The 21,236-nt window shown below is 48.4% G+C and overlaps 1 protein-coding gene across 1 annotated transcript in view; it reads right to left on the reverse strand.

Moving 5' to 3' along the window:
- The window catches only part of LOC139757182 (uncharacterized), an 857,301-nt gene that overhangs the window by 62,652 nt on the left and 773,413 nt on the right, over window positions 1–21,236 (reverse strand). Inside the window, exon 9 of the mRNA XM_071677314.1 lies at window positions 17,971–18,147. Coding sequence (XP_071533415.1) covers window positions 17,971–18,147 — 177 coding nt within the window. The remainder of the gene's footprint in view (window positions 1–17,970; window positions 18,148–21,236) is intronic.

The following is a 21,236-nucleotide window of genomic DNA, read 5'->3' on the forward strand; positions in this document are numbered from 1 at the left end:
TGCAAGGCATTAGAGGTTATTGCCGTCACTGTGGTAATTGGTGTATAACGGCCCTCGGCGTTCGAGGACGCTCTTCTCTGTCTTGCCCACTAAGTGCGGTAGATGCCATGGCCACTTGCACACACTAATGGCTGATGAGATTCCTTTTTCAACCAATAGTCCTGCCGGGCCTGTAGTTCATGGCCTTGAAAATTATGTATTCGTTTAGAGAAGAACCAGCTCAAAACGGAATACATAATCAAACATTATTGAAGAGCTACGGAAAGCTTGATTTTTTCAGCTTTATGGATAGCCACTTGGCTAGTCCTGCTTTTCTACTCTGCTACACGATTGCGTCTGCAAGACATTTGGGCATTCGACGTTCCTGAGTGTCGAGACTTAAACAGAGATATAACCTTTTCAGTCACACTGAAGGCCTTGCGAAGACCAAGTATTAAGAGTAGGATGTACTCTCTCAAACCTAAGACCTGGAGGTCACATGTCTATGATAAAGGGGAACTCCATTAAGTTGTGTGTTTCCACAGCTCACCGCGTTACCTGCCCTGAGTTCTTCGTGTTCTACAAGCAACTTCTGTCTGTTAGACAAATATTCATATCATTATCCCGGATGGTACAATGTCAGTGTTTAGCTCTGGTCATGTATACACCACAGGAATATCCCGAGATGTAGCATCGGTCACACTACTTGATGCTAGTGATACCTGATATCCTGTGTTAAGACATATAGCCCGTATCCAACAGGAGTCTCGCCACTGCCTCCACGCTAACCTTAAAGTGACAACGTCAAATGCAGTTCTGAGGGCCTACGAAGGTGATACAATTGCCAGTTAGTGTGCTGCCAAAGTACACAGGAAAGCAGTGATGACGTGCTTCTGATACAAAGCGTCTTCCAGTACTGTGAGTGGGACCTGGTAGAAGGCGGGCGATGAGACCCATAGCTATGATTAAAAAACAGAAGGGATAGTCACACCCTGCTGCTACAGGTGGAGGCGTCATCACATCCCAAGTGTGGAACATGGGGCCAAAATTCCACGAACCCACTTGGGACGCGGGAGGTACTAAAACCAGGCTCGAGTCTAGTTCGATAAACCTTGATGTCTCGGAACGAAAGATCCAAATCTTGTTTACGTTTTCATGGCCTCCGTCGACGTAGCTAGACTTAAAAGTCGCCATCGGGACAAACTTACGATCAACGCAGGTGAACTTAGCCTCCGTCAGTTGCAAGCTCAGGTTCGATAGAGGGTAGTTGTCCCTTGGGATCATAGCAGCTGGATTTACCCTCCGTCAGGGGCAGGTTTGGTAATCAAAGCAGAGTTGTGCTCGGCCTCCGTCGGTTTCAGGAAGGCGTGGGATCGCCTTTCGCACAGACGCCTATACAATCTAACACTATATCTGCGACTGGCCTTGCTTACTGTTGCAACTCTGAAGTCCCGTTGACAAGGCGAATCCCAAGAATATACACTGCCCTTCAGTACAAAAGGAAAATTCAAAATACAGTTTCTCTGTTTAAACGACTCCCTCGTCGCGAACAACTTAACAACTTATCAAAAGGAGGCAGGAGAGGTCAAGTGCTGGGATATCCTTATCAAGAGGAGTCAGGAGAGAATCTTCTTCTTCAGTAAACAAACGTATTATCACAGGAACAGTATATATTTACAAATAAAATGTAAACATTTGCTGGATACACAGTACTACGAAAGCATATTTCCATACTTTAAGATTTCAACTCGGATATATAAATGAGTGGAGAGGACCTAGGATCTCGTAGGTGTGGTAAACAGAGCTAGGGTGTTGTGGGTTTGGTGAGTGGGACCTGGCTGTTGTAGGTGTGGCGAGTGGGGCCAGGTTGTTGTGGGTGAGGAGTATAGACAAGGTGTTGGTGTGGCAAATGGAGCTAGGGTGTAGGTGTGGTGATAGGAGCCAGGGTGTTGTAAGTGTGGTGATAGGAGCCAGGGTGTTGTAGGTGTGGTGATAGGAGCCAGGGTGTTGTAGGTGTGGTGATAGGAGCCAGGGTGTTGTAGGTGTGGTAAGTGGGGCCAAGGGTGTTGTACATGTACGTGGGGCCAGAATGTTGTATGTGTAAGTGGGGCCAGGTGTTGTACGTGTAAGTGAGGCCAGGGTAGTGTAAGTGGGGCCAGGGTGTTGTAGGTGTGGTGAGTAGGGCCTGTGTGTTGAAGGTGTGGTGAATGGGGCCAGGTTGTTGTAGGTGTGTTGAGTGGGGCCAAGGACATATATACTCGGGTCGTCCCACCTCCCACCAGAACACCTAACCTGTCCCCCACACAAACCACAACTGATCATTTGGCTTCCAATTTATTCCTTCGCTCCTCAACATCGACATCCTGCCTTCTAACAGACTCTCACATTACGTAACACACACACACACACACACACACACACACACACACACACACACACTAAAGGGGACTTCGTCACCAGTCAATATTATTAACGTTTTTTCGGTCGGGAACAACAGAATTAATTTATTCGTAAATTTCACGAGGGGGTAATTTTCAAATGATCCATTTCCCCATCGCAACCACACGTCCCGTGCATACAAAACAGCTGGGTAACGAGTAACTAATTCAATGATATTTACAGGTGTTATTTACCGACCAACAGGTGAGAACTGGATTTACTTAAGGTCGTTCGTTCTTTTTTTTTGGGGGGGGGGGCAAAAGAAAATGAAACGGGGAGCAGAGAGAGAGAGAGAGAGAGAGAGAGAGAGAGAGAGAGAGAGAGAGAGAGAGAGAGAGAGTCACTGGCAAATCCGATTCTCCTGGTTGGCTAGTCTCTCTCCTTCAACCTGTGATCCCTGCAGCCTCCCTGCCCAAGAGACCGTCCTGTCTCTCACAGGTCCATCGGTCTCTCAAACTGTCCCTCTGCCTCTCATATCGTCCATCTGTGTCTCGCATTGTCCACCTGCCTATTAAACCGTCCACCTGCCTCTCACACCATCCATCTACCTCTCAAACCGTCCATCTGCCTTTCAAACCATCCACTTGCCTCTCAAACCGTCCACTTGCCTCTCAAACCGTCCACTTGCCTCTCAAACCGTCCACTTGCCTCTCAAACTGTCCATCTGCCTCTCACATCGTCCATCTGCCTCTTAAACCGTCTACTGTATCTGCCTTTCAAACCGTCCACTTTCCTTTCACATCATCCATCTGCCTCTCAAACCGTTCATCTGCCTCTAACACCGTCCATCTGCCTCTAAAACCGTCCGTCTGCCTCTAATACTGTCCATCTGCACCTCATACCGTCCACCCACCTCTCACACCGTCCATCTACCTTTCACACCGTCCATCTGCCTCTTAAACAGTCCACTTGCCTCTCACATCCACCATCTACCTTTCACACCGTCTATCTACCTCTCACACCATCCACCTACTTCTCGCATCGTTTAGCTTCCTCTCCAGGTCCACCTTCCTCTCACACCGTCCACCTTCTCACACCGTCCATCTACCTTTCCCATCTTCCACCTTCCTCTCACACCGTCCATCTGTCTCCCACACCGTCCACTTTAGGTTGAATCCCTCCTTTGCTGGCATCCATGGCAACGGTAAACTTTACCTGTGTGTGTGTGTGTGTGTGTGTGTGTGTGTGTGTGTGTGTGTGAGATTACTATTATTTGTACCTTGTCTTTACTTTAACGTCTGTACAGTTCTCTTTTTCAGATCTCAGACAACTTTCTCTCGTACTCTTCCTTATCACACGCACTCCTTCCTTACAGATATCGGCCATACCCCTACATTTTTTTTCCATCTTTTAATAGCGAATTAACTTCCTCTTTCCATCTCTTAATTGCCTTTCCTGTACGTCCTCATCCCTCCTTCCACAAGCCACTCAATTAACTTGTGTATTTAAGCAGTTATTCCTAGATAAATTCCAATTCAACTCCATTCTCATTGCTATGCCACTATTAACTGAATCTCTCCTGCTATTTCTGCATAGGGGGCCACATTTCCAGACTCACTCACTTTCCAAAGCACGTCATAATCTGCCTTCCTAAGTGCACCACAGACGTTTCACTCGTGCCTCCAACAAGAAATATTCAGACAATCCACCTGCCGCCCCTCTCAGCACGTTCACATCTAACAACCTCAGCACGCTCACACTTAACAGCCTTCCCATTTGCACATAATCTATTAAAGTCCCACTGGCCCCGAATCCTACTCATCCACGTATATTCATATATGTACCTTTGTTTTCAACCACGTAATCCCAGTCACCATTCTCCCTGCAGCACACAACCTGATAACTTTCTCCCCGTTTTCATAGACGCCAGGAACCCCAAGTCCAGCAATTAATAACTCAATTGCTACATCACCCGCCCCTGCACTGAGATACCCCTGTCCCAAGATTTTATCTCTTGCATCGAAATCGCTAAAGTAATTACTCACCTTCTATTAAAATTAATTCCTTTTACATTCGCTCTACTCAGCAGCTTGGTGCATACAGACTAACAGTTAGCTACTTCTCGTAGTCTACTTTCATTCAGGAACTCATTTTTTCCCCATTCTTTCACTCTTTAAAACAGTACCACATCTTTACTAGGAGTACCACACTTTCTTTCACTCTTATCCTCTCACTAGTCCCTGGACTTCTACACAGTGGACGTCCCCTTCAACCTCGCTTTCATTCAGACCCAAAAACATTCACGTTTCTCATCAAACATTAGCACCTAATCTCTCCTTGAGGCATCCCAACCCTTCAGACATCCTATCAAGAGCTTCCGAGGATATATCCTCACTTGGATCCTTCTTCGGTCACTAGGTGACCCTGGCCATGTTGACGGGCCATCGTTGGCCACCAGGAGGCCGGTATCAGCCGCCGCGACTGCCTCACAGTTTACTTGCCACATCTAATTAGTGAGACTAATTAACATGGTATAAATATCTCAAGAGTGCCCTGGGAAGGGGATGGGGATGAGGGAGGGGGAAAGGATGCTTCAGGGGGAAGGCAGATAAGAGTGTGAGCTAAAGAAGGACATGAAGGTGGTGGAGGAAGGCTTCTGGAGCAGAAACCAGGAGTGAGTGAGCAGCAATGTCGTAATGAGGGAGGTGAGGAGCCAGCAGGAGGAAGGAGCGGGAGGGGGGAATGTTTTTAGCCTCTTCGTTCTTCCTCGTGAGTATTTGAAGCAAATGGAGCAGAGACTCGATAGACCACCACTTGTATTGTGGGAGCTTAGAGGAGGTAGGGAGCTTCAGGGAGGGGTAGCCGTGCAAGAAGAGGAGGGGGAGAGGGGCCGTTCTGGGTGTAGGGATCGGGGGGAAAAGGGTGGGCTGTGCAGGGGGTCGGGAGGGTCTATAAAGGAGGAAGTGTTTGTGTGGATTACGTCAGGCCACTGAAGCGCTCAAAATGATCGGACCTTTGAAGTCTAAAATGATCGAAGCTTCGATGCGAGGCTCAAAGCCGCCCAAAGAGCCTAGCAAACGCAGCAAACACAACTTGGTCCTCACACAGACAAGCAGAGGTCGGCCGGTGAGTCACTGGCATACGTCGAGGTTGCATGCCACATCAAACATATGATTCCTAATATTAACTCAGACCCCATCAAAAGCAGGCATGCACTTATAACCATTCTCCAAGCACTCAGAACCACTCCCGCAAGCACTCATGTAATTGCTAACCTCTTCTGCAAACATGTACGTACTGATAACCGATTCTTCAAGCGTGCCAGCCAGGTTTTATCACCATCCGCGACCCTACACACCCTCTTTTATTTGGAGGAACGAAGTACCTCGACACCAACACACCCACCCAACCCAAAACGATAATACTGCTGGTAATGATGATGGCTCCCGTTATATCACTCCACTATCCTTGCCCGCGAACCACACACACACACACACACACACACACACACACACACACACACACACACACACCCTCATACCACCTGCTTCTCACCTTACCTTCCAGCCCCAAAACCTCTGAATAAGTATCAAGTATCTGTAGTCACCAAAAAGTCATACAGTTCCAAGGCAAAACTCTCTTACTATAAGCCCTTTGGCTTAACTATGAACCTGTGCGAAAAGTGAGCTAGTTAAAACCACTCGGCTTCAGTCATCGTTGCTTCCCTCCATCAGTCAAACAGTCCCGCTGACTGGAAAAGACTTTGCATCTCTCTTCATTTCCATGGGTAATAAGCTTGACTAGGGTGCTCACCCAGAACCCCAGCTTACTCCAAGTTTTGTATTTAAATGGACTAACAGACATTGCAAAGCTCCCTTCAGTCCCTTAATAGTAGAGTAATCATGCAGATCTGTGCTATCCAAAGCCTCCTTAACTTCCCTGACTTTGCCTACTGTGACCTAAAGACGCCACACACCTCTCTGGCTCTCGCCTTCTTCGACTACATCAGCAGCTGTCGACCTCAGTCAACCATAACATCAACAAGTTATCAACACAAGTGTGGCAGAAGTCTCATTTCGTGGCTTTCAGACTTCCTCAGCGAGCGTCCCCAGTCCCTCGCCCCGTGGTGTCCCGCAGGATATGATGTGTGACCTTTGTGTTTCATCGCCCTTACAGACAATGACCTCATGGAAGTGGGTCGACGACCCTCCTGCTGAAGTCAGCAGTGAAAATGGCTTTCCCGACTAATCCCCCAGCAGAACTCCGTTAACACCCCCCCAGAGTGGACCACCTCATACAACTTGAGACAAAGACAATAGTCCACCTCACGCTCGCTTTCACCCCTGTCCCGCCCGCTATTGTCTCATTAACCCCCATCATCTTCCAAGCTTTCAGTTTACCAAACTTTCTGGTGTCAGTCTGGACAATTAATTAAGCCAAGAGGAAGACGTCATTACTATGACCAATCCCCTCACGTAACGTCTGCATTTTCTCAGAAGCTTAACACGCTTGGACTCCCTCCGTGTGAACTCTAAGACCCCGACGTAAAACTCCTAATCTTCCCAGATCTACCCACGCCTCCTCCGTCTGGTCTTCCTCCTCCTTCACCACAGAACAGGGACGAATAGAAAAGGCATAGGAAAGGGCATAAAACCATCCTCGTTCTCTCCTACACCTATCAACTGGCGTTCAATAAACTGGTCCTCCAAACTTTCTTCCCACATCACCTGATCCTCATCCGACAATTTGGAAGGAAGCTACCGCACCAAGACCTTACCATCGTCATCTCTTGCCACAAGTCATCATTCCTCATCTCCGAAGCACAGTTCGCCTCCACAACCGCACGGGGCCCCTACCAACAGCTCGCACAGACCGCTACAAGCACAGCCTCCCCATCCCAACCACTGTGAGCATCGTTAGCAATCATGAGACTGCCACCTCAGGCTTTGTGTAAGACTGCATACGTTTAACCTCATGGACGGATAATGAGATGCTTGGAAAGACATATACGAAGACCATTCGTATATGTCTCGCCCTGTATGTTGAAGCAGATCGCAACAGCCTAGGCCCAGGGGTGTAAAAGACCCTCGAAGACTTCACTAGGTGTCCCTTCATTTGAGGAGCCTTAAAGATCTGCTGGAAAGGATCCATAGGAGGAGGACAAACAAGAGAATGGTCCCGGACGGAAGTGCAGTGAGCTACGAAGAAAGGAGGGAAGACCTCAATCCGCCCACCACTGGAAGAAAAGGAGAACATAGGGAGACGTGACACATACATCCGAGTCCTTGGGACGTCAGAAAAGTGCCCTGAACAAGACAAGGGGGAAAAAAAAATCTAGAAGTTTGACAAGAAGGGAAAAATATGGAAGTCTGACAAGAGGAAGCGTAGGGAGAGACGCGAGGAAGCATTTTATTTAGTGGCAACGTTGTGGACTCGTAGATCAAGTGAAGCGAAGTGAAAGCAGCACTTAACATCATCCCTCGAGAATGGAAAAGCCTACATGAAAAAATACAGGTATTACTAAGTGGAGCCTCACGAGTGGAAAGCTCACTTACCATCCCATATATATATATATATATATATATATATATATATATATATATATATATATATATATATATATATATATATACACACACACACACACACACACGCATATATGACAACAACAGGCCGTAATAACTGTTCTCCCACAGGTGTTCCCATCCGGATACGACTCGATGCTGCCTCACCTCCATATACCTCCCTCTGTCCTTGTTCTCCTCCTCAACTACTATGCCACACATTCTCGTGCCCCTGACCCGACCTTCTGCCCACGACCTACCAGAGCAAAATATACACTCAAATCGCCGTCGGCACAGAAGAGGTCCTAATTTTCTTTATATACATAAGTTACCATCAAAGAGTAAGACAAAAGAAAAGCGATTATATTTTCAAAGGTAACTAACAGAGGTTCAGATTCCAGACCAGAACTCGATCTATGACCTGTCACGATTCAGATCGCATAAAGACTTGCCATGATTGGAGTCTGATGCTTTGAAATCGCCCAAGGACTTGATCCCACTGGGGCCAAAGGCACTGTATGCTCTGACCTTTGCACGGCGATGTGCAGAGCTGAACATCGGAGTTCAAAACACGGGAACGAACGCTGCAAACTAAATCATGATTTAAAACTTGGAAATGTTGTTTTGAAGAGAATGAATGCACCATTCGATATGCTTTTGGGAGACTCGGAATAAAACAATCATTTTTCAGTAACATTTGAAATGTTGAAAAGTCTGCACAATACGCAATATGTCCATTTATCAGAGCCTGGGTGGAATGCATCTACGATGTATTTTCGTTTCACCATTGGTGGGGGTGAACTGTACATCGGAAGTGTTTATATACATCATGAAAAGACATTCCACTTCAGTCCATTACTGAAGGGACGTCAAAGCTGCAACTTGTGCACTGTGCAACGGAGCGTTGAGGGCGGGGGCTGCCTGTAGCCAGGCGTGCGTGTCGACGCCTACGCTGACAGAGGGCGTTCCAGCCACGTTCTGGAGGTCAGTGACGAGCCAATCCTCCTCCAGCGCTCGCTTCCACGTCTCATCCACGCCCCCTTTCCCACACTTCATCCGTCGAGGCAACATTTACGAGGATGAAGAAAGACCAAGGTCCCCATCTTGCGGGACACCACAGGCGAGGGACTTGGAAGATGGAGATGGCTCCTCAGAAGCGTAAAGCCTGACGATCACTGAGGAGGAAGTCTTGCCTGGCGCGGATTGAGACCTTCCCCGGAGCAGCTCATGCGTCAGCGAGTAGCGATGGGCGGAGGAGAGAAGGGAATTCTCCCTCAACAATATTACCGTCTATTTCCCAGTAACTTAACTTTACCTTCCTGGGAAAATTGGTTCGGCGAGAAGTCTGACCAACGTAGACACATCGGATCTCCGGGTTTGCAACAAATGCATCTTGTTACGTCAAGAGCGCACGCGTTGGGCCAGAGGTCTCCCTCCCCCTTCCCCCGCCTCCCCAGTCTCTGCTCTTAATCACACAATAACTGTCTGGGATGCTGGTTCACACCGTCTCCCGGCACAAAACCCGGAGGGAGGGAGGAAGAACCAATGTGTTGGATCATCAGAGCAACTGTCATGAGAGAAAATGAACCTCGGCATCTGAAGAGAACTCCCAGTTTCGTAAAGACACACACACGGGTGATACATCTAGAGGCGTCGGGGGTACCTATTCCAATGCCTATTTTGGGAGAAGTACGTCTGTGTAAGAGGCATTGGTGTGGCAGACTAAGGAGGGGATTTGGCAGGTGGCTTGGGTCGGAAAAAGGTCAAGAAAGAAGTGGGAGGGTCTGGTGGGGAGCGAGGTACGAAAAACGAGAGAAAGTTTTGGTAAAGCACTTAACGCTTCCTTCATAAGGTTTTGTACCTTCTAATTAATGCAACTTGTGGCCCTGACACTTTGGACTCCTGACCTACAAGACGTAATCTGTGTCGTATCAAGGGTCAACATCTACGATCATGTCGTGATACATCACGTATATCATCAGTTAAGAAACATTTTAGTCCAAATGACCTCATGACCTTGACCCAGGATTTCCTGACTTCGAAACCCTTGTCCTTTGCAGAACTTTCTTTCCAGTGTCTATGGCACTAATCCGGTCTATATGCCACCAGTCAGTCGTGAGATGTGTGGGTTGAAGATCATTAAGCAAGGACAAGGACAAACTAATACGCCCCTCTGGTTTGTATCAGAATGTATCAAGGAGAGACGTGGGTCTGGAAAGAGAGGCAAGGGTCTGGAAAGTAGAGACAAGCCAGGAAAGAGAGGCGTGGGTCTGGAAACGGAGGCATGAGCCTGGAAAATAAAGATAAGGGTCATAAAAAGATGAGTGTGGGTACTGAAAACAATTTCGCAGCTCCGGAGGACTTCGGGAGATACGGTGCAACAAAGGACGAGCAACTGAAGCTGTTCCTCTAGGTTATATTTGGAGCGAGAAAGTGGGGAGGAGGGCGAAGAAGTCGCGACGGGGTGCGTGATCCAGGTAATCATCACTTCGTGGGAGAAGGTGGCTTCAGTTTCCCACAGGGTGTGGAGAGAGAACCACAAGCGCTCACACGGAGGGGCGCGGCGAAGGTGGACTCCTGCCGTCCACTACCACCCCAAACTCGTCACCACACTCGCCACCCAGCCTTGACGCAAGATGACCTGTGGTCGCTATCTTGTCTGGAGGACAGTGCACAGTGCCCACCGTACATGACACGTACCCTGAAGGATGGTATACATTGGCTACTGTACGTGACACGTACCTCAGGGAGGATGGGTGCACAGTGGCTACCGTACGTGACACGTACCTCAGGGAGGGTGCACAGTGGCTACCGTACGTGACACGTACCTCAGGGAGGATGGGTGCACAGTGCCCACCGTACATGACACGTACCCTGAGAGATGGTATACATTGGCTACCGTACGTGACACGTACCTCAGGGAGGATGGGTGCACAGTGGCTACCGTACGTGACACGTACCCCTAGAGTATGGGGGCGCAGACGTTATCGTACGTGATGAGGCTCCCCGAATGGGGCAATGTGTATTCTGGAGTGTGAGATTACCCTCCCCCCCAAAAAAAAGTGAAACCACACACGGCTATACCAGGTTATAACATTGGTTGTTTCTACATGGTGGCGGCACACACACACACACACACACACGTGCCAAATATTAGGTAGTATATAAGAAGTTTTTTTGCGTACGTGATGGAGCAGCCTCCGCCCTCACGTGAGCCCGTAGTGGTTATCGGCACGTCGCAGGGAATACATAAGGTAGTCAGAGCACACGCTGTCTACCAATTAAGTCCGTCTGCTCGTGGAAAATGGGAAACGTATCTAAAGGCCAATTACATTTGCTTTTCCCTTCTGAACAGTTGCGAAGGACTTGTCCGTCCCTGTGTGGAGCACCGCTCCATACAAGGTTCTTTGCTCCTTACACTGACCTGAGACGGAGCCCAGACACGTCCACGAAGGTTCGACGAGACACAGATTCCAAGAAGGAGATGAAATATGTATACATTCTTGGCAGGGTTACTTAGGTTGCCACATCCTGCCACCACCATATTCACTTCTGTACAGCAGACAGAGGGCTGGTAGGGTCATAGGGCCTACCGTCCAACTGACTAGAGGGCTGGTAGGGTCACAGGACCTACCGTCCAACAGACAGAGGGCTGGTAGCGTCACAAGGCTATACCGTCCTACAGACAGAGGGCTGGTAGCGTCACAGGGCCTACCGTCCAACAGACTAGAGGGCTGGTAGGGTCACAGGACCTACCGTCCAACAGACAGAGGGCTGGTGGGATCACAGGACCTATCTTCCAACAGAAAGAGGGCTGGTAGGGTCACCGGACCTACCGTCCAACAGACTAGAGGGCTGGTAGGGTCACAGGACCTATCTTCCAACAGACAGAGGGCTGGTAGGGTCACCGGACCTACCGTCCAACAGACTAGAGGGCTGGTAGGGTCACAGGACCTACCGTCCAACAGACAGAGGGCTGGTGGGATCACAGGGCCTACCGTCCAACAGACTAGAGGGCTGGTAGGGCCACAGGGCCTACCGTCCAACAGACTAGAGGGCTGGTAGGGTCACAGGACCTACCGTCCAGCAGACTAGAGGGCTGGTGGGATCACAGGACCTATCTTCCAACAGAAAGAGGGCTGGTAGGGTCACCGGACCTACCGTCCAACAGACTAGAGGGCTGGTAGGGTCACAAGGCCCGCCGTCCAACAGACAGAGGGCTGGTGGGATCACAGGCCCTTACCGTTCGACAGACAGAGGGCTGGTAGGATCATAGGCCCTACCGTCCGACAGACAGAGGGCTGGTAGGATCACAGGCCCTACCGTCCGACAGACAGAGGGCTGATAGGGTCACAGGACCTACCGTCCAACAGACAGAGGGCTGGTAGCGTCACAGGGCCTACCGTCCAGCAGACTAGAGGGCTGGTAGGGTCACAGGACCTACCGTCCAACAGACAGAGGGCTGGTGGGATCACAGGGCCTACCGTCTATCAGACTAGAGGGCTGGTAGGGTCACAGGACCTGCTGTCCAACAGACTAGAGGGCTGGTAGGGCCACAGGACCTGCCGTCCAACAGACAGAGGGCTGGTAGCGTCACAGGGCCTACCGTCTAACAAACTAGAGGGCTGGTAGGGTCACCGGACCTACCGTCCAAGAAGCGCCCGTTAAGTACACAAGCGGGCGGGCGGCAGCGACCAGCGAACATAACGGGTTTACGGAGGCTAGTCTTCCCAGCTCCTGGGGGGGTTAAAGGAGGAGGGACTAGTGTGTGTGTGTGTGTGTGTGTGTGTGTGTGTGTGCGTGTGTGTGTGTGTGTGTGTGTAATTACATATTTGTACAGTGCGGGGGGAGGGAGTTTTACTCTTGGGGGCTCCGTCTCTTGAACTCACTCTACTACCACACAGCTTTTTTTTTTCTTGAACTTGTATCCCATTATCCTTCACAATTTCAACACCAACTTTACAGATCCATGACTCTAATACTAGTATTAAAAGAAACCTTCTTCCCATCTTCTCTATCACATATCTGGCTTCGTTCTTCGTCAAGGTCCCTCGTTGTCCATCTTCCCATCTTCTCTATCACATATCTTGCTTCGTTCTTCGTCACGGTCCCTCGCTCTCCATCTTCCCATCTTTCGGCGAACCGTCCACTGTTGACCATCACATCAAACTGGGTAATAATTAACTTGAAGGTTGTGATCAAGTCACCCCGTACTCTTCTCTCTTCCATGGTGGACAAATATATGGACCTCTAATAACATCTCACTGTAACTCAAGTCACTTGATTTTTTGGTACCAATTTTGGGTACCCTACTTCAGGTCCTTCTCTATTACGTCTTTGCGCTCTTGTCAGTTGCAGTGACCGAACTTGAGGAGGTACATTGTACTTCCGGCCTCATGTGCAGTGAGAACAGTTTGCTAAATGCTTTTTTTTTCCCACGTACTTGAATGCAACTCTCATATCTGCTAACAGACAGTGTATTTCCCACATGATCCTCCAGAGGTGGTGACAGGTTACGCACAATGTCTGCTTCTCTCACAGTTTATTTCCCACTCGACAATATTCCTACTGGGGTCTTCTTTCCATGTGCTCCAGTCTCATTATTTTACATTAACTCGGATAGAATTTCATCTCCCATGTATCATACCAACTATGGACTTCGTCTAGGTCCCCTTGTGAGGCGATGCAATCCTCCTCACTCTTAACCTCCCCCCATGACCTTGGCATCATCTGCATACATGCTTAGGTACGAGTCCACTCCTTCTAGTAAGGGAGGGGCAACGTCCCAGGACCAGACTCTGTGTGTGTATGTGTGTGGGAAGGAGGTGGAGCAGGTCATAAAAGGTCAAAGATAAATACTATAAAAGTAGGGTTAAAAAATGCAAATGCTCGGGAAAAATATTGACCCACGACAAACATACAACGCTAAAACACACCGAGTGCTTGAAAGCAGCAGGTGACCTCTTTGTAAGCACGGGAGGAGAGGTGTTCGAACTGCTGCCACAGGTGTTAGCAGGCCATGGCGGTTCCCTCCCACACATCAGTCACTGCATCAGGTGTGGCTCTAGTGCAGGAATGTTTACTTACCTCCGGACGATGGGGGATGACGGGGAATGGGGTGGGGGCAGACGGAACGGAGGGACAGACAGACAGGTAATGTAAGACGAGGTGTCGAGGTGAGGGATGTAGAGTAGCAGCAACCCAAGTAGGAGAGGAGGGGACCAGAGCCAACACGGCTCATACAGCAGACCAGGCTGGTGGGGGCCAGCACGGGTTACACGTCAGCCCAAAACACAGACCAGAATGGTTCATAAAGCACACTCAAGTCCACAGTGTACCACTGCCACGCCACCCAGGTAGGAGAGGAGGGGACCAGAACCAACACGGCTCATACAGCAGACCAGGCTGGTGGGGGCCAGCACGGGTTACACGTCAGCCCAAAACACAGACCAGAATGGTTCATAAAGCACACTCAAGTCCACAGTGTACCACTGCCACGCCACCTCTGAGTATAATATAGCCCAGCACCACTGCCAATGCTGGCCAAAGGACTGGCCCCCCCAAAAAAAACCTTTCGTATTACAGGCTGCCATTAATCTCGGCCGCTTGCTCGTACGAAAGCCTTAGAATTTATTTTCCCCGCCGAAGTTTAATGGAGTTCCGGCTGGCCCCGTTAAATACCCGGCCAGTGCTGGGGATGAGTCTAGAGGCTACAACAGAACATACTGTGTCGTAAATCATGGCAAGATTACTTTATTTTGCCAGCCCACAGACCCCGGCGGGGACAAGACATTACAGACATTTAACCTTATAAAGCATTATATATATATATATATATATATATATATATATATATATATATATATATATATATATATATATATATATATTTTAGAAGCTACTGGTTGGCTAGCTGGCGGACGAGCGAGGCCTGAGAGTTGCCAAGGAGGAAGTACTCCTGACTGAAGCTGTGGTGAACTACAGGAGGGAGGAGGCAGCCGTGAACTGGTGGCTCGGTCATGTGTGGTTGACATGGTGAGGAGGGAGAGGGGAGGCTGTGAGACGAACGGTGAGAGTGAGTATGGCACAGAGCTCAAAGTTTTTACAGAGGGTTTCCCCCCAAACGTACTAACTCACCAACAATATCCTTTCCATTAAGAGTGAAATTGAGATCAAATCGACTCACGAAAGGAAGAGAATTTTAATGAAAATCTTGAGCGAGATCGAATCATTTTTCTTTTTTTTTTTTTTTTTGCTACGTGGAATTTTTTCTTGCTACGTGGAGCATTCCCGTTAAGTCAGAGTCACGTGCACTACGTGGACGAGTGCAAGTCTTCCACAGTTCGTCAATCCTCATACTCATTTTCGAAGTCGGGAACAAGCAAATGTGACGCCGGCAAATTCAGTATCAAATGATATATATATATATATATATATATATATATATATATATATATATATATATATATATATATATATATATATATATAAAGGATACTTTCCACGAATTCCTTGCGTGTCGTACGAGGCGACTAAAAGGGATGGGGGCGGGGGTCTCGAAATTTTTCCCCTCCTGTTTAACTTTTCTACAAGAAGGATCAGAAAAGGGGGCCAAGTGAGGATTGTTCCCTCTTTACGCTCGGTCATCTGTTCCTGACGCTACCTCGCTGGCGCAGGAAATGGGGAACATGTTCTATTTCTTTTTGGTATCTCCCCTGATGATGTGATTATTACACGAAAATGCACTTGGGAGCTTGTCATGTTTAATTTCCCCGTGGACTCATAGGAATATATACATATATGTATTAAATCACTGACACGAATTCAGATCCAGCGAACGCAAGTGGAAATAATGAGATTAACATAAAAAAAAAATGTAAATCGTTGAATATTCCACAATTCACAGTATTTCATCACCTTCAATTATGCACTGGGAATTCCCTGTGCCTCACCCGGATCAAAACGCCACGGTCAAGTCGACCATTTCCCAGCGCACGTCAGAGGAGATGCGGTCGGCGAAAAGAAGTCCTGCACTCGATGCGGTTTTTGACTAGCGCCACAGAACCCGGGCAGTGTGTACAGCGGCAGGCGAGATCCAGACGTGAGTGGGAGCGTTCAAGGACATCGGACTGGCGCGTCTTGACGAGAGAGAGAGAGAGAGAGAGAGAGAGAGAGAGAGAGAGAGAGAGAGAGAGAGAGAGTTGAGGAGTGGGTAGTTCCGGGCCCAAGGGATCGGAAGCAGGACGGAGGAGGGGGCCAGAGTAGACAGGTTTTGGAGAGAAAATGTGATAAAATTGAAAGCATCGGGACCATTGCCTTCCCTTCCTGTATCATACCGTGTGTAAGTTCCTCAGCTCCTGTAGGACGCTGCCCCAAAGCTACGCGTCCCTGTAGTGAGGACCGTAGAGCTCGGGGTCAGGACGGCAAGATACTGTAGAGCTAAGGTCAGGTCGGCAAACAATGCAGACAGAGCTCAGGTCATTCCCCTCTCTCTCTCTCTCTCTCTCTCTCTCTCTCTCTCTCTCTCTCTCTCTCTCTCTCTCTCTCTCTCGCAGCCTTGCAGACAGTGTTGTTGCCACCCCCCCCCCCCCGACTAAAACTAGGCTAATGAAATTTGATGCCAGAACGCGAGCGAATCCTAAAACTGGAAATTAGGAGCGGAATCACACTTGGCCAACTACTGGTAATTAGCAGTCTCTTCGGGAGGAGGGAAGGGAGAGTAGTGCTAACCAGGTCAGCAGGGGGTAACATGGTGGCACCTATACTACAACCGTGTTTAAAACTGGCTACAGGATAGGGTGAAGCTCCCCTGCCCGACACACTCTGTCCTCAAGACACAAACACCTTCGGGTTGTACTGGGCATCACACAACGAGGGGTGAGGGAAGGTGCGTGGTTATTTAGCCCTTTCCCTTTTCCCCTGTATGGTATTATGGTGTGTCTCTGAAACTGCGCTTGTGACATCTTCTTGAAGCAAGGGTGAGACTTGTTATTTCATATGATACCATGTAGGTACAGGGAGTGTGTGTGTGTGTGTGTGTGTGTGTGTGTGTGTGTGTGTGTGTGTGTGTGTGTGTGTGTGAGGTTCAGTGTTGCTGTTCACATCAGCAGGCAGCTGAGGTGTGCCTGCAACCCCCCTCCTACACTTGATGCACCCCTGACTGTAACTTAGTATCAGCTGTAACCACTTCATCTAGCGCTCTTAATCCAGTCGTTCGTCTCCTGTAGTAAATTGGTCCATTGACCCAACTGGTGGGAGTGTCCGAACCCGTGCAATAATGACCCCGATGTTCCCATTTGGCCATCCAGCTCTCGTGTTCTCTCAGTCTCCCACACATCCCACTCGGGGTTGCAGACGCAAGTATATACCCGCTACTTACCCCTGGAAGTGTTGAATCCAAGTATACTTTGTATGGTCAAGTATGCTTCGTATATCTGAAAGGGTATAGCCTACACAGGTATCTATTGTTTCTGTACAGTATATCCGTGCTAGCTGTTCTTCCGTGTACTAAAACTACAGAGACGATTCCCAGCTAAATTAGTCCTGTGGTGAGTTTACGGTTCTGTGTGGGTAGCAGTGTTTCCTTACCTGTGCTGGATGGGGTGGCGTCGTCCGCGGGGATGGGTGTACATTCTACAGCTCGGATATATGATAGTGTGGCTGAGATGGGCAGCCATGTACAGGCAAGAAAGTATACGACAAAATCAAAATGGAAAAGAAAATGACGACAGAAACTTTTAGAGTGGATGGCTTGTGGCCACAGGGGAATAGATGGTCCCATGGCCATGGGTGAGTGGGCAATTCCGTGGCCATGGATGAGCTCTTACTAAAGGAAGATGAGGAGCATTACACTGATACGTATGGAGGGTGGGAACAGAGGGAGGATGTTGGGGTTATCTTAGTCATCTTTGGCCAGGGAGGGGTTGGCTTGTCACTGTCTGCATGCGAGGGCATCTTGCGTCAGCTATAATGAGGTCTGAGAAGCTGAGAGATGTGGGGTTGTCAAGGGTCCGAAGCCGACTGAGGTTGGATGAGGTTGTGATCTTACCTTGGCCATCTTGGCGGGGGTGGGGTTGTCCCCGAGGTTGATGATGGTGGCGTGGTGAGTGCCCGTCTTCAACCTCAGCAGGACCCGGAGGTTCTCCTGGGAGCTGATGACCTCCCGCTTGTGGCTCAGCACAACGGGCCCGTGAACCTCGTCCTCGCCGAAGAAGGTCCAGTGTTCCTGCAACATCAAAAGAGGAAGTACGTTAGAGCAGCGCCTTCTACAGGTACAGCTCCTAACGACTGCAGCAAGTCTGGCTCCACAGACAGCGCTCAGCACACCACACCAGCACCACCTGTGGCACAACAACACCTGTGGCACTGCACCACCTGTGGCACTGCAACACTTTAGACGACATATCACCTTTGGCACTATACCATCTGTGGCACCACCTCAACAAGCGACATACAGGTAAAAGCGATAATTATCAAAAAATATACAAAACTACTAAAAACCATACCATTGTTTTGAAGAGGGACACCAATATTGTATACAAGTGAGAATAATTACTTCAGGTAACACAAGCGTTATCGACAATGGCCAATACAAGTGACAATGATCACTGCAGATGCCACAAGGTTCATCGACATTGTGATAATGACCTCTGGAGATAACACGCGTTATGGACGACACGAGCGACAACAACCACTGCAGATAACACGGGTGTTATCGATAATACAAGTGAAGATGGTCACTGCAGATAACACAGTTGTTACCGATAGCGATATCTCGATATACAACACTGACCACATCACTGACCTCTGCCAGCCATTCCGTATTCAGTGTGAACAAAGAAAAAGTATGAGTGAAAAAAAAAAAAGATCACATCTACAATGTTTACGACACTGTTTGAGAAAAGGCACCCGTAACAACAGCTCAAGAGAAATCAACAGTTTTCATGCATATAAAGAACAGTCCAGCTGTGACCCCAATTATGCAGAACATGCATAGTGCAGCTGTTATACACACACACACACACACACACACACACACACACACACACACACACACAACACACACACACAACACACACACACACACACACACACACACACACACACACACACACACACACCTCACTCACACACACACACACACACACACACACACACACACACACACACACACACACACACACAATTTTCGGTTTTAGATAGCATATATCTGGACTGCCTGAAAGCATTTGACACTATCCCACACATGAGGCTGTTGAAGAAGCTTGGCTTTCCAGGCAGGAATAGGGAGAAAATCACTAAGGTGGACCAAAGATCATCTCGGTGGAAGGGAACAAGCAACACATGGCAAAGGATCCTTCTCACAGTGGGTTTGGGGTCGCCAGTGGTGTGTCTTAGTGGGTTTGGGATCGCCAGTGGTGTGTCTCAGTGGGTTTGGGGTCCCCAGTGTCACAGGGCCCTCTTAAAACCACTGCTCTTCTTGATCTTTGTCAATAACTCGTCGGGAAGGACTGGACTGATATCGGATAATGTTTGCGGATGATGCCAAGGAAGTGGGAAGTGAGGTGGATTGCATCGCCTTCCAAGGGGACCTAAACAAACTCCAGACTTGGTCTGTTACTTGGTTGATGAAATTCAGCTGGAATATAAGCAGAGTAACGAGAATAGGATATATAGAGGGAGGACTTTGATTTAAGCATTATCTAGCCGGATATAAACTCCAGGATACTGTGTGTGAGAGAGGAACTTGGCAGCCTCACTTAAGGATAATCATAAATGGAGACAAACTCTTTGCCAACTTATATTACAATGCCATTCATGTAATACAGATATTGACATATTCAGCAAACTGTTCACACTGTATGTTAGGTCAAAACTAGGTTATCCTTGTAGAAGCATAACGGACTGAGAGAGAAAATCCAGAGGAGGACAACAAATACAGCTGAGTTATAGTGACAGGTTAGAAGCCATAAATCTGTCCGCCATGGAAGAGAGAAAGAGTAAGAGGTGCTCCGATCACATCCTTTAATTTTCTAAAAAAAAATTGTGATGAAGTGCGCAGTGAATGGGTCTCCAAAAGACGCGTGGACCAAACAAACCAGAAACCATAACATGAAATTAAGCAAGAAACATGTTAGAAAAGATGTAAAGTCATGAAACGGTGACTGGACAGCATCACAGACGTTTAAAAGGTCAAGAGATGAGGCCCCCACGAGCGTAGAACCCCTTCCTTGTGCCATATAAATGGACACTGACACGCACTCTAGCTATGGAAAGGGTCCACACACACACACCCTCATGTCTAAGGCAGCTGTTGCTACTTCGCAAATAACGATCAATACCACAATCATCAATACTGCTAAAATCATCATCACCCTCTCCTCTTCATCATTGCCCCTTGTTACCCTACATTCCTTACTGGACATCACTGTTCATATCTACACATCCACACTTACTACATGGGGGCCCACGTGACTGGCTCTGCTCTCTCGCTACCTTCCTCCCTCACTCCCTCCCTCGCCCGCCACCTGTGCTAGGTTGTACGTGCCTTAACACCACTTCACATCTGTTTAATTAAGTAGAGCCAATTTCAGATAACCTTGACCAACTTGGCGGTCTCCCTCTACTGTCTTGACGGTGGCCTGGACCCCTGCCACACCAAAGCTACCTGGATCATCTCACCCTCACAAAAGCCACCTTGAACCACTACGAAAACAAAAGCTACGTCCACTGCGATAAATAAAAGGTTCGTCTGATTCTTTTATTCTGCAAATTCTACCAAAGCTTATCATCCACCTGCTCGACTCTGCCGTTACCACAGCCTGTCGAAGGCGGGGGTACAGAGTCCGTGGACACGATGGGCAGTGGTTCAAATGACTGGAAGGGGAGCCAACGTAATGACAATATCTCTAAAAGGAGAGGCGACAGAGAAGGGTACTTCTGAATCGTGAAGCTAGTTACACAGAACACCACCTGCTAGATACTAAGAGGCACTTCTCCGATGCAGAAAGCTACCGAAGCAGGAGAAAGTATGGATTGATAAGAATAACTACTTCCATGACAAACCTACTGGGTTTCTATGAGAGAAACTAACATCCTAGAAGGAAAAAAGGAGGAACAGGTGGGGTGGATTCTTAAATTATCAGAAGGCCTTTGATACTGTCCACTGTGGCGGACTGATGAGAAGAGAGCTGTCCGAGCTGTGGTTAGAGGAAGGTGGGGATACTGAAATGGACCGACAGCAGCGTAACTGGGAAGGAACAGACACCACACACCAGGGGAATCCTTTTTCAGGGTGGTTGGCTGACAAATGTG

Source organism: Panulirus ornatus, chromosome 25, assembly GCF_036320965.1.
Source record: "Panulirus ornatus isolate Po-2019 chromosome 25, ASM3632096v1, whole genome shotgun sequence".
Classification (NCBI taxonomy): domain Eukaryota; kingdom Metazoa; phylum Arthropoda; class Malacostraca; order Decapoda; family Palinuridae; genus Panulirus; species Panulirus ornatus.